This window comes from Mesoplodon mirus (genome assembly GCF_964341445.2).
Source record: "Mesoplodon mirus genome assembly, chromosome: 6".
NCBI lineage: Eukaryota > Metazoa > Chordata > Mammalia > Artiodactyla > Ziphiidae > Mesoplodon > Mesoplodon mirus.
This window is the reverse complement of record NC_138982.1, coordinates 40,014,664-40,028,736: the sequence shown is the minus strand read 5'-3', so window position 1 is coordinate 40,028,736 and position 14,073 is coordinate 40,014,664. Positions and strand designations below refer to the sequence as shown.

The 14,073-nt window shown below is 36.8% G+C and overlaps 1 protein-coding gene across 2 annotated transcripts in view; it reads left to right on the top strand.

Moving 5' to 3' along the window:
* Positions 1 to 7,915, top strand: part of CCDC50 (coiled-coil domain containing 50) — a gene marked incomplete at its 5' end in the record, with an annotated part of 66,681 nt that extends 58,766 nt beyond the window's left edge. For both annotated transcript variants that reach the window (XM_082624417.1, XM_082624416.1), the window contains one exon: positions 1,584 to 7,915. In XM_082624417.1, the coding sequence (XP_082480543.1) occupies positions 1,584 to 1,603 (20 nt within the window). In that variant the 3' untranslated portion in view covers positions 1,604 to 7,915. The remainder of the gene's footprint in view (positions 1 to 1,583) is intronic.
* Positions 7,916 to 14,073: the final 6,158 nt, after the last annotated feature.

Sequence of the window (14,073 nt, the reverse complement as noted above, 5' to 3'; positions counted from 1 at the left end):
GACCCTTGAACAACACAGGTTTGAACTGCACAGGGGTTCATTTATACATGGATTTTTTTCAATAATAAATACTACAGTACTACACCATCCATATTGGCTGAATCTTCAGATGTATATACAGAGGACCATCTATAAATTATACATGGATTTTCAACTGTGCAGAGAATCAGCACCCCTAAACCCCACATTGTTCAAGGGTCCAGAGAGAGTTCGTTCATAGCTTTTATCAGATTCTTAAAGGGTGACTATGTCCCCCACTTAGAGCTACTGGGCTTTTCCTGTCTTGGCTCTTGTTTCTCATCTGCCCATGATTCTCTTTATTAGATTAAAATACGCACATACATACACACATTACACAAAACACATCACATGGAAGAAAAATGGGACAAAGAAAATGACAAAAAAATATGAGATCTAAGTTGGACCAGATCTTTAAAATGAAAGGAATAATTGGGTCTAGTTCCTCTGCTAACCATATGCGTTCCCTTATATGTATTTTTATGACAGTCATAAAATGAATGATGAAAATGTAGTTTCTCATATTAAGTTGCTCATCTAAAAATGGAGGTGATTTTAATGGTATCAGCATGGTCAGGATTATATGAGTAAAATATATGAAAGCAGATTGCAGCAGACTTTACAAAGATTAGGTCTTATCAATTGATGTTTGGGTTTTTTTATGGTTTTGAAGATTTATTAGGTGATGTTTTCATTATCCTTTCCCAAATCTAATGATTGCCTTCCCAAACTTACTTAAATTTTCTTTTCTGAGGTGATGACAAGATACCATTGCACAGGTGCCACTCTAGACTAATTAAATTAGAATTTCTGGGGGCAGGTTTTGCCAGGCATTTGTATTTTTTTAAAAGCTCTCCTTCTCTTGCTTCCCTATCATTCTATCACTCATCCAATGTTGACATTGACAAAAACCATTATTTAAAAGATGAGATTAGTTGAATATTATCAAAATAACCCATACACTACAATTTTCATCAGTTGGTAGCCTTTTTACCATCCCTTGTTTAACTGGAGGAAGTTCATGATCTTCTTTCTCAAATTATATACATGCATCACTTTTAAGAGGTGCCTTCCTGTCCTTGACATATATCTGATACATAATATTAAAAAAACACATTGATTCTGAATGTAAATACAACCTGGTTATCTGCAGGAGATTGGCTCCAGGACCCCCGAGGATCTCAGAATCCTCAGATACTCAAGACCCTTGTATAAAATGGCATAGCATTTGCCATGCGTCCTCCCCTAGACTGTAAATCATCTCTAGATTACTTACAATACACAATACAGTGTAAATGCTCTGTAAATACTTGCAAACATATGGCAAATTCAAGTTTTGCTTTTTGGAACTTTCTGGAAATTTTTTTTCTGAATATTTTCAGTCCATGGTGGATGGGAAACCTGCAGATATGGAGAGCCAATTGTATTCTTACAAACAAAAACAAACAAAATATGAACCACTTGAAATGCATATAAATATAGGTAAATTATTTTAACTGAGCAGGGAGAAAAAGTGTCTCAGAGATTTTTCCTTCATCGTTCTTCTCTTTTCCTTCTCTCTCCAGGTTTCCATTATAAGCCGTAAAAACCTAGGAACCTGCCTTGAAAGCGGACTCACTGTAGCAAAATTACTGGATGATACAGAATGCATTCCATGCTTATTTTTTTCTCCTATATTTTGTATTCCTCAGATTTATCCTCAAGTGTTTATTAGACCATAAATAATTTTCATTCATTTAAAATGTTTTGGTTATTCCTGATCACTTGGGCAGTACAAGAAAATCTAGCTTCTGAATATTGGCCACCTTTATGCTGCATATGCTTCCTGGGGTATAGTATCTAAGAGCTCTATAAAATGCCATTTTCGTTAGGTATGGAGTATTGATATCTAGGGAATAGGCTTAGTTAGCAATTAGAATTTTGTGGAGATAATGATCAAAGTAACACAACATTTGGATGAAATGCAGAATAAAAGAATATAAGAAATAGCTTTTTTTGGTTCATTAGTGTATGATATATTAAAAGACAGAGACGTTTGCTTTTTACTATTCAAGGAAAGAAAAAAAATGCACAACCATAAAATATTAAAAAAAAAAAAACCTGGAACAGTTGAAATATGTAACAGACTACCAGGACTGTAGAGGTTTTACGTATCCTTACACGCCCTCCTGGGAAGATTGGCCTAGATGTCGTTCACTAACACTGTCGCTGCCATTGCCTCCTCGATAGCAAGGCTTTCTGAAGCCTCTGGGCATTGGACCATTTATTAGTATTTACTAGCAAAAATTTAATTCTGTGAAGTTTTAACTAAAGTCTGTGCAAAATCAACTGAAAATCGAAAAACTGAAAATGAAAAATTGTGTATCCCTTCTCTTATTTTACATTTACTTATAAAGCCGAGGGGAATGGGATTGGAAAGATGTTTATATACATGATGCTGCCATCATTTTCTCTAGCTGTAAGATTGATCATAGCAGCATATGTTGGCAACCTCTCAAAAATATTTTGTGTATTTGTCAATAAATAGATTAATTGGGCATGAAGTTGATAAAGGGGCTCTTCATCCAACTATTTGGTTCTACACATTTGTTAATGACACATGGGCATTAGATTCCTTTTGTGCCAGACCTTTAAAGCCCTCTTCAAGAAATATGGAATTTTTTTCCATCTTCTAACCTCATGGAAATGCCTCTTTTCCCATACTAGTTAGTTAACATAAATATCAGTCATGCTATATATATAAATAATATCCTTTCAGCCTGACTTCCTGTTATTTTTCATTGTATGAATCTGACGTTTTGGGCATTTTAGTATGATGTTTGTTTAGGAAAGAAATCTGTGGGTGACTTGAGAAAAATTGTTAATCCATTCTTTTCTGGCTTCTGTTTGCCTTATCTTTTGAGATAGTCTTTAAAGTTGGGCAATATTCAGGAAGCTTTTTAGACTAGTTTCTCAGAGCAGATTTGGGTTTTTCATTTTGAGAAAGATCTTTAGTTTCATAAAGTTTTTGGACTGTATGAACTTAAGTAAAAGATATCTAAGAATTAAGTTTTGGGAAAATGATAATCTAGAAAGAAACAAAACCCTTAAGGATGTAGTCATTTCGGAAAATTGGGGAAAGGAAGAATAACAGGACTTTGAATGTTCAGGATGAAATGAATGAGAAAAAGTCTTTATTTAAATAGGCAAGGGCAGATCAAATGGAGATCCTAGCCTTAAGTCAAATTCCAGAGGGTGATTTCAATATCCAAAGTTTAGGTATTGTTGATTTACAGTACTGCTATATTTTTCTTTGTCTGCCCTGTGATTTTGCTTCATGTTTTAAAAAGTTTTTTATGGTAGCTTTAAAGAAAAAAAACAGTATATTTTTACTTGAAAATCAGGCAAATGGGCAACATTTGCCATATTTTTATTTTATAAATGTTTATTTTTCTATCTCATACAATGATCAGTTCTTCTTTTCAAATTCTACATTTCTCTTGTCTCTCATGTATTACTTCATCCAGTCATATTTATTATTATAAAATGCTAACTGGATATATTTTACTCAAAAAAAAATATCAGGTCAGTTAACACGTGACCAGGATGTTAATGTTTCAGCTGTCTTAGTGAGTGGCCAAAGGTGGTATTTCCCTCATGACACACAAATTCAGCATCTGTATTGAAAATTTGTTATTTTTTTAAGGTTTTTAAAAGATTAGAATTTTAAAATATTTTAATTTAATTTAATTTTTTTTTGTAAAGCAAACACTTTAAGGAGTATCAGAATAATTCTTTCCCTGTGAGTAAGGAGACAGATCAAATTCAACCAGTCGAATTCCTCTTACTCTCATTCAAATAGTGTAATTGTTATCTTTGAGACTATAGAAGCAACTAACAATTGTATTTTAAGAAACTGTCAGACATTCTTCACTGTGTTCTCTGCTTTTCACTTAGTCATTTTTATATAAATATGGAAGCATTTATTTTGTTTCTGTTCCTACTGCTGGAACACACGCAATTTAATTTTTAGGCCCACAATGTATTATGCTTTAATGTTGTGATGTAAACTAATACTTCTGGCCTTGGAAAATCTTTCTGTTTCCATACCTCTGTTCTGTGGAGACCAGGTCTCATTAACATCAGTGTCACTGAATGAGCACAGTGTGTTGTGGAGCCTTATCATAAGGCTACTGGACATGCACACCTCATTGCCCCAACCTAACTTTTTGTAAGTCATCGCCTGGAAGCAAGGTTAGATAAGGATAAGATTAAATGTTCTGAGTTGAAAATAATGTGACTCTACTGTCTAACCATTGTTAGACATAATTTTATTGGGAGACTGGACGGTTGCTACACATGCTTTAAAATAACACTGCAATTTTTAGAAGGTGACTTTGCATACAAAGTCTTGGACTTACTATTTCCCAAGTGACTTTACAACAACCAGCAACAGACTAATGAACTGAAGAAAAGACTATATGGTTTTCGATCATAGAGAAACATCTAAATTAGAAAAGATATGGATAGATGCTCCCAGGAGGAAAACCTTTTTTAGAATGGCAGTGACCACTTGGATCTAGATCAACATATTCCATAATGTGTGAAATTGGGCCTTGTGTTCCACTGGACTCATGAGGAAATTAGGAACCAGACCTGTTTTCCCCTTTTCTTCTCTACTGTAGCCCGCAGTGGGACTGGACCATGAATAAATCCGTTGCTGATATTGTCCGTACCTTTCGCACAATCTTGGGACTTTTCAGTATAAAACTAATTAACTTTCAACTGATTATTATTTTTCTTTACTACTGTCAAATGTTCTCTGAATTTTGTCTTGTGCCAAATTGCTCTTTGGAAACACCTGGTATAATATGGTGCATTCAGTTTACCACATAAGTGGTTAACATTCTAGGGCCTTGGTTTTTAATGAGTGTTGTCTTTATATAAAAATCAACATTGAGGAGTACCAAGGTTATTCATTTATTCAGTGATGATCTCCTTGAAAGATAACTGTGGTGATTGGCTGTAATATCCTCAGCCAAATAAAGGCGTAAGACCCCTGTGTAAGCAGCTTTCTGAAGGACTGAGAACAAAATAGAACTTGCACTCAAAGGCTTTTTCCCCTTTTTGGAAAGCACTGTTTGTGTTGGGGACGTTAATACAGAAAAGGGAATCCTTCAGGTAGATTTCACTGTTACATAGTGTGACATGTTCTGATAATACTGGCTTTTTAGAAACAAGCATACAGAAATCAAAACCTGCTCTTTGAATGAAAAGGAAAAGAAACGAAGACAAAAAACAGATTTTTAGAGTACTTTGTCCATTGCTTACTGCTTGGAGTCAGAGAAAAGTTAGATAAAATGATCCCATTTTTCCTCCTATCTGGTGGTGCCTGTGAGTTTTAAAGCCATAATTGCTTATCTTACTGGTGATAGGATCCTTTTTTTCTCCCTAGTCCATAGTAGGTCATCTGGGCAGGGAGAAGCAAACTGGAGACTGGCCTGATAATGCTGCACGGGTCACAGTGTCACCCGGAGTTCTCTGGGAAGACTCTCTTTTATCCCTGAGGATACATAAGACTGTTAAAGGGAAGAGTTGAGGCTGTTGTTACTCCTGCCATTTAACTCTCATTAGAAATGCTGAATTTATTTCTAGAGAAATCAGGAAGGAAAGGGTAAAGTAGGAAATCCTCACTTCTACAGAGTCACTTTTCTTAGGAGACCCGCACTGTATGCCAGCAACGTCTGTGAGGAGCAGTATTGCCTTAAATTAGTTTGATTCTGACCAAGGTCAGTGTACTATATTTCCTATATGTGAATGACTGTCAACTCTCCATTGAGATATAAAATTCACAGGTGAGCCCCAGACATTGTCATCATCAGAAGCTTTGAACATCCTCACACCAAGCTGTGAGTGACGTCCACACTGATAGGTATGTCATTCCATTTCAAATCGCCTCTCAATCTATGAATGAGCAGTGGCATGACCAAGAAGGCTGGTAGTAGGCGAGAGAGAATTTCCTGACCGGATTCTTCAGGTGATCACTTTCTGAATAATTGAGAGTTGACTGTCCTCCTTTTCTGTGGCTACTGTGTAGAAGATATTTCCAAAGGTTCTCTTATGCAGTGTGAAGTCATTATGTTTTGTAAGAATTTCACCAACACTCTTACGTATTAAAATGCATACATTAACAAAAAAAGAAAACCAAACAAAACAGAGACATTTACTCAAATGGGAGATTTGTTGATATGAAGTGTTTCTATTTTATTACTTTTAAGAGAAAATCAATCAGAAACTTTTGCTATGGTAGGGGAGACATCAGAGTGTTTTTTAGGGTTGTATTTGATGCTACAGACTAACACAATCATCTAAGTAATCATGTTGATTTGTGGAAATGTCTGGTACTAAAAATCATTCTCTTTGCCCTTAAATATGTGTGAACACTGCCTAGATATATGTTCCTAATAGACTTAAATGTTTTTGTGTATTCTCAGAAAACTAGAAAATTTTTCTCTCATCTTGAGTAACGTTTTCATAGCATAAGGCATTTCAGATAAGAACAGAATTAATTGTGTAACTTAGTGCCCCATGATTCATTGCTGAGTTTCATATAGAAAGAATGGAAGAATTGAAAGACAGGGGTCAAGTGACATTTCCTTCACAAAAGAGCAAGGATTAAGGACAGCAAAGAGAAGACAGTTCAGAGAATATACTATTACACATCATACGTGTACTTAGGATAAGTTTTTGTTGCACTGAGTTTCAGACCATAATTGCTAAAAGAGTTTCTAACTGTTAAATTTAGTGAGAGGGTTTTTGATATCAGAATTTCTAAAATTTCTTATTGAATTAGCCTCTGAAATCCCCGTAGGCTATACCTTCAGCTTTGTCATAAACTGAAAGCCAAATGCCCTTTCTCGGATATAACTATATTTTTCACCTGCCTCTTAAAGGCAACCCAGTATTTAGTTCATGAAGTATTATGATAGCATATAAAAATGATGTTCCAAAATGAGAATTCTCTGTAATACAGTTTTCCTTAAGAAGAATCCATCCCAACACACTATTGTATTTTGAAAGGTGCCGAAGTATAAAGTATAGGAGTTTGTTCATATAAATCAAGTTGCTCAGGAAATTTGAGGTGGTGCTGTCATTTGTCTCAAAATTTGGAAAAGTATCCTCTTGAGAGAGGTAACTGCACAGCGCCCAGAGGTTTTGGATGCTTTGGTAAGAAGCCCTTTGACATTTGGAAAGTAGATGTTTAAAAAACAAGTGAGATATTATCTCAAGTGCTCATCAGTTTGTAGCCAAGCCCCAGAGGGAAAGGCAGCTTTGAAATAGTTACTTCATGGAACTGAACAGAACCTTAATGGAATAGAGTTGCCAGTCTGAGGACAGGAAACAAGGAGGCCACCTCAAATCACATGCCTATCTAGAGATTAAGTGAAACTGTGAGGGACACTGGATGCCTTAAGGTGACTGATGTTGGGTACCAGTGGGTATGTGTGCACGCTTCTGGAAGAGGTTGATGGAAACAATCTGTTTCAAACCACCTTCATACAGCACAGGTTTCTGCTCATGACCTAATTGGGGAAAGTGAGAAATGTGGTGCTGGAGACGTTCTTATGTCTTGGGCGGCTGAGGTGCTAACGTCATTCAGAGTCCAGTGCTCAAGACTCCCTTCAGTGCCAGTTATACAGCTTCATTCATTCATCTATGCAAGCTTGTGTTTCAGTGGTTCGTTTTTTACACCTTGTGACCCATTGGATTCTTTCAATATCAGGTTTAACATTGATATTATGAATCATTTTTAAACCAAAGTATTGTATAAGCCTGTGTGCTTGTTTTCCTGAATGGACGGAGGCAAACACCAATCGTGTCCTTTCCTCTTAATACAGTCATCCATTTGTTACGTTAATGGTCTCTGTCTCATGTTTTCTTTACCACATTCAAGGACTTGGGAAGATCTGGGAATATTCATTTGTTTTTTTCTTCTTTACAAAGTTAACCCTAATGTATCTTTGTTTAATAACAGTAGCTTTTTATCTTATTCTGGTTACTGTAACCATGTATAACACTATACTGCCTAGTACATTAACATTCTCAACAAGTACTCCCAAGTCTAAATCCGTTAGGGGAAGAAAAAAAATCCGTTAAAGAAGTGGCTTTGTTTTGTGTATGGTGACTGGTGGCTTGGTTGATGTATTTGAAAGAAAAACAGGTAAGTGGATGTTCACACAATAATTCGAATGATTAAAGGCTCCATGAGACCAAAAACCAAGTCTGCACCACACATGCGCTCCATGGATGTTAAAAAGAGACATTAATAATAACTACCATTTAACATTTTATCTCTATGAGGTGTTTATCTAATTTTCTTTACTAGACTAGCCATGATGTGGAAACTGATTCTGCAGAAATTTGGCAGGTTACTTAAAATACTATTTTCAATGACTGTTAAACTGATTTTTAAAGAGGTAACTAGTGGGTTAGCCAGAAAGTTCGTTCAGGTTTTTCATGACTCTACGGAAAAAGCTGAATGAACTTTTTGGCCAACCCAATATTTAGTTTCCCTCGGCCAGACTCAAGACCTCACTTCCTTCTTCGGCAAATATTACAGGGAATCTAAGTGATCTCTGTTATATATCTATACTGTTGTGAAAATGTGTTAAGGAAACCTAATCCAAAATTGGAGTTGGGAAGCAACGAAGGGAGGGCTGTCGCACGTGCCACACATTGCAGCTTGTATAGTTCAGCAGGAAGGAGGAAGATTTCCTCTCTCACCTGGCAACAGTAAGCTGCCCTAGTCTTCAGCCAATGAGAAGCAGCCACCACTTCAAAATCTCATTCTCCTCCAGTGAACTTTTGTTCAAAACAACCCCTCCCCATTTGTTCTCCAGACTTGCTTATGGTTCAACATAGTTTGCTTGTCCCAAATTGCAAGTCCTTTGCTTTTCCCATATAAACTAATTTTTGCTTAAGGAAAATTGCTCTTTGCTCTGTTTAAGGTTTACACTGTGTACCACTACCAGACACCTAAGGAGCACTGGTGATATGCAGACATTACAGTATTTTTTAGTTGAAGAAATTTGATGTGTTGATTTCAGCCTTCAGTTTCTAAAGAATGGGTGAAAGTTGCCAGGGATAAAAGTTTGCATACCTAGAAGTCAATTAAAGAATTAAATATGTAATTAAGGCAGCTCCTCTTAATCTGTGGCAGGAGGTACCCAATATGCCTGGGTGGGTTTTGTGGGTATGGCTGGGTCCAAGTATCAGGCTGTGGCCACATGGTGTGGAGAGGTAGAGCACTAGAAAGCTCCTCAGAGACAGCCGGGAGAACCTTAGCTGCCTTCTACTCCTTGGAAATTTGGAGAAATCTCAGAGGGCTTTGGACTACTACATGTCACAGGGTAGGGATTTGAAGAAATTTCACCCATATATCAAGGGACAGAAAAATTACGTATTTCCTCCCCATTATATCTGAGTTACGTGCTTAAACAAACATGAACTAAACACTGCAGTAGAGCCAATGACTAAGGAAATCGACAGGAATAAGGAGGTCTGAGTCCTAGTCCTGGCTTTGCTGTGAACTTGGTTCAGGACATTGGGACACCACTTATCCTTTCTACTAATAAGCTCATTGCAGTGAAAGTTGGCAACCTGTAAGTACTCCTTCAGGTCTAATATTCTAGGATCCTGGCTGTCAAGATGTGCTGGGTTCCTTTAAGATGCCCCAAAAAGAGAAAAGCCTCATGCCCTACTGGGAGTCTGGTAAATCACGAACTCTTCCTAGGCATTCGTTTGAAAGGCCTCATTCCTGACCTCGTGTCCTTTAAAAAATTTTTTTTTGTTTATTTTTGACAAAAATTGTATATATTTCAGGTGTACAATGTGATGTTTTGATGTATGTATACACTGAAATGATTACCACAATCAAAGCAGCATACACATCGCGTCTCATAGTTACCTGTGTGTGCAGGTGTGTGTGGTGAGAACGCTTGGGACCTACTCTCTTAGTAAATCTCTAGTATATACCACATTACCATTAACTGTAGTCACCATGTTGTATGTTAGTCTCTGGAACTTACAGCTGAGTATTTGTTCCCTTTGCTTATCTTGTGTTCCTGACTGTGTTGTTCTGCTCCTAGCTCCGCACCCAGCACATTGCCCTCAACTTAACATGTGTTCCTCTAACCAAATCTGTCTCTTTCTATCCCCAAGCTTCAAATATGAGCCTCTTTCACTGAAAGGTCTTTAGATATTCTTGTGAACTCTTGAAGCTCCTGCTAGTATACCTTACTTTTCATACTCCCGAAACATATATTTCTGACTGATTCCTGAGCCTTTGGTCATGTGAATTGTGATGTGCACCTGCCACACTTGATTATTTTGTGTCATTCCTTTCCTGATCTGTGCCCTCACGAGCAGTGCTCTCAGTGTCTGCCTGACTTTGAGGAAGATTTTCCAGCTGACCCACCAAGCACCTGCCCTCAAATCCCTGACCAGACCTTGGGGGCTCTCAGACACAGAGCTGGGGGCGGGGTGTGTGTGTGAGTGTGTGTGTCTGCAGGTATATCTGCCATTGGGAGATGTGTGTGTAAATGACAGTGCACTTTTCTGGCCTGGAGAGGTGGGTACCAAGTGATATATCTCAATTATTCCTTTTATGGATCATGCTTTTGGTGTCAAGTCTTAAGGACTCTGCCTAGTCTTACATACTGATGATTTTCTTTCTTTCTTTTTTTTTTTTTTTTTCGGTACGCGGGCCTCTCACTGCCGCAGCCTCTCCCGTTGCGGAGCACAGGCTCCGGATGCGCAGGCTCAGCGGCCATGGCTCACGGGCCCAGCTGTTCCGCGGCATGTGGGATCTTCCCGGACCGGGGCACGAACCCGTGTCCCTTGCATCCACAGGCGGACTCTCAACCACTGCGCCACCAGGGAAGCCCTATGAGTGCTTTTGATTGCTCCAATTTCACAAAGAAACTCCCCGGGTTTTTCTCCTAAGACAGGCTATCTGTTGTCTCAACTGTAATCTCTTGCCTCAGTTGCCTGTGAATTGTTTATCTACTTTGCAATGTTTTCAAATGATGCCCACTGCTTTTCTAGCCTCAGTGAATTCCAACTTAGGCAAAACAGAGATGAGCATTTTGCATCATTCCTTCAGGTAGCCCCCCAGTCAAGTTATAAAGATTTACACAGTAATTTGAAAATAAATTCTGCTCTGCTTCCTTTGGAACCAGGGACTAGGGTGCCCCAACTGGGAATGGAGGCTGCTGTCTTCAACTGTGGCTGAGCCAGAGAAGGGGGCGGGGCAATGGCGAGTAAAATGCCTAGAAGCTTTTCTACTGTTTTTAAGTTAACTTTTTCTAGATTCCGTGTTCACTTGGTTAATGTAAACCTATGACTATTTTCCAGAGTTCTGACAAAGTTTCTGCTTATTTCTTGATATTTCTGTGGTGGAATTCGGAGCTTGGAGGTGCCTACATAGTCACTTTGCTGCCATCACTCTGGGCAGTTTCTTAAAAAGCAAATTTGAGTCATTTTATAGATTAATGTTGGGAAATTTACTATGCTTTTCATGAGTAACAAGAGGAGTAATAAACAATGGAGTACAATTTAGCTGTCCAAAGGAACGAGGGAAATCTCAGCCATGGAGTCATTTCCAGGATATATTTTTAAATGAGAAAAGCAAGGTGGTAAAAGCATAAAGGTTTTGCATCATGTATCTGGAAAAGGGGGTAAGTGGGGAATTGATGCTACTATGTATGCATGTTTCCTTATAATAAGAAAAAAATGGAATGTTTATAAAAATTTTAAAAGTTAGCTATAGGGAGGGAGGAAATACATGCGTAGGAGATATGTAGAATCTAGACATAATGGTATATACCTTATCTTGTAGATTTGATGTTATAACCAGATACTTATTTTAAATCACTATGAAACAAAATTTTACAAGTAAAAGGAAAACTATAAAAATGAAAGTAAAAATAAAGCAAATAAACCTAGAAGCAAAGAGTACCCTGGTAGCGATTAACATCCTTCATGCACAGATTGTGGTCTTTTTTTCTACCAAAAAAAAAAACCCAATCAGATTTTCTTAGAGAAATGGCTTATTTTAGATATTTAAATTTGCAAGATGAAACTGCAATATCTTGTACTACCAGATAGCAAAGAAGCTATCAAAGAAAAAAAAGGTTTTGTCAAAATATCCCCAATCAGCCAAAGACAGGATAATTTGTGCATCAATAGGGATAATAACTGAAATGGATAGAAAGACATAAAATATGTTTAAACCCATGTATTTAAAATGACCTTTATCCCCTTAAAATAACCCTTACTGATCACCTGTGGCAGATGCTATGGACCAGCTCATTATTTTGAAAACTGGTGAATATGGGGAATAATCAAGCATTTATCCTGCTTGTTGTTTTTTTCTTTTTAAAATAAGATCTGTATCTTACTGATGAATAAATGAAGAGTTGATTATGATAAATTTCCCTTTATAGAATATTTTAGCTAATAGTCAAATTAAAAAAAAAATGATAGAATGGTAGGATCATTTTGCAACCCTCAAAGAATTAATAGATGTACACAATGATCACCAACAGTTGGTATCATAAAAAGAGAGAGAATTAGATATTATGTCCCTCCAAATGAAAGTAACAATATTATCAACAAAATTACCAAGTTTCTAGATTTATCTACTAATATATAGGAAGTATAGGGCATTCAGGACAATTTTAAATAACAACATAAGATTGCAATCTGCAAAATCCAGACTATGAGAAACTTTATAAAACAAACAACAGGGCCTCCCTGGTGGCGCAGTGGTTGAGAGTCCGCCTGCCGATGCAGGGGATACGGGTTCGTGCCCCGGTCTGGGAGGATCCCATATGCCGCGGAGCGGCTGGGCCCGTGAGCCATGGCCGCTGGGCCTGCGCATCCGGAGCCTGTGCTCCGCAACGGGAGAGGCCACAACAGTGAGAGGCCCGCATACAGCAAAAAGAAAAAAAAAAAAACAAAAAAAAACAAAAATTCTTCAAAATAAAATACATTTGTAAAGAAAATGGAGAAGGGGAATAGTATAAGATACAAGCAATACTTTTAACTAGTTGAAAACAGACTGAAATCTATAAGGTGATTAGGGAAATGTGAACACTGACTGGATATTTGTTGATATTAAGAATTTAGTGTTAATTTCTTAGGTCTGATAATGAAATTGGGGTTGTGTTGTAAACAAAAATTTCTTATATATCAGAGATACACACTGAAATATTTATAGATGAAATGATACGGTGTCAGGGGGTAGGACATAAATGAGTATAAAAAAGAAAAGATAGGCCATATATCAATAACTGGGGATGGGTAAATCAGATTTATTATCCTATTCTCTCTACTTTTATATATGTTTGAAAATATCCATAATGAAGTTTTAAAAATGACAGGGAAATAAATTTTCAAACAAAAACTATGAAAAGCCACACTAAAGATGTATGTGTACTTCAGGCAAAAGCGAAAAGATCTTGGATGAAAGGTCAGAAATATAGAAAGGAATAAACATAAATGAAAAGTATATATTTGTTGGTAAATATAAATGAATATTGACTGTCTAAAACAATGATTAGGTATCTTGTGGGTTTAAAACAAATAAAATACACCAAAATGGTATACGAATTATGATACAGTAAATGGAGTTAAAGTGCCATAAAGCAGTATTTCTCAAATTTTTAATATATGAATAATCTAGGGATCTTGTTAAATTGTAGATTTTGAACAAAAAGTCTGGAGTGGGGCTGGAGATTTTAAATTTTAACAAGCTCCCAGGTGATTTTTATGCTGCTGGTCTAACAACACACTAAGTAGCAAGGTAAAGGAAGAGGTAAAAATACTAACTTTTATTAGACTTTGATATGTCAGATATGCTTGCTGTAATCTTTATTATAACAACAAAAAGAGTGGTAAAATAATGTAAAACTACTAAGATAGATAATAGTGAGAGAAATAGAATAATAAAATATAATCAATCTAAAAGGAACATAGAAAAAGTGAAACAAGTAGAAAGCCAGTAGTTAGATG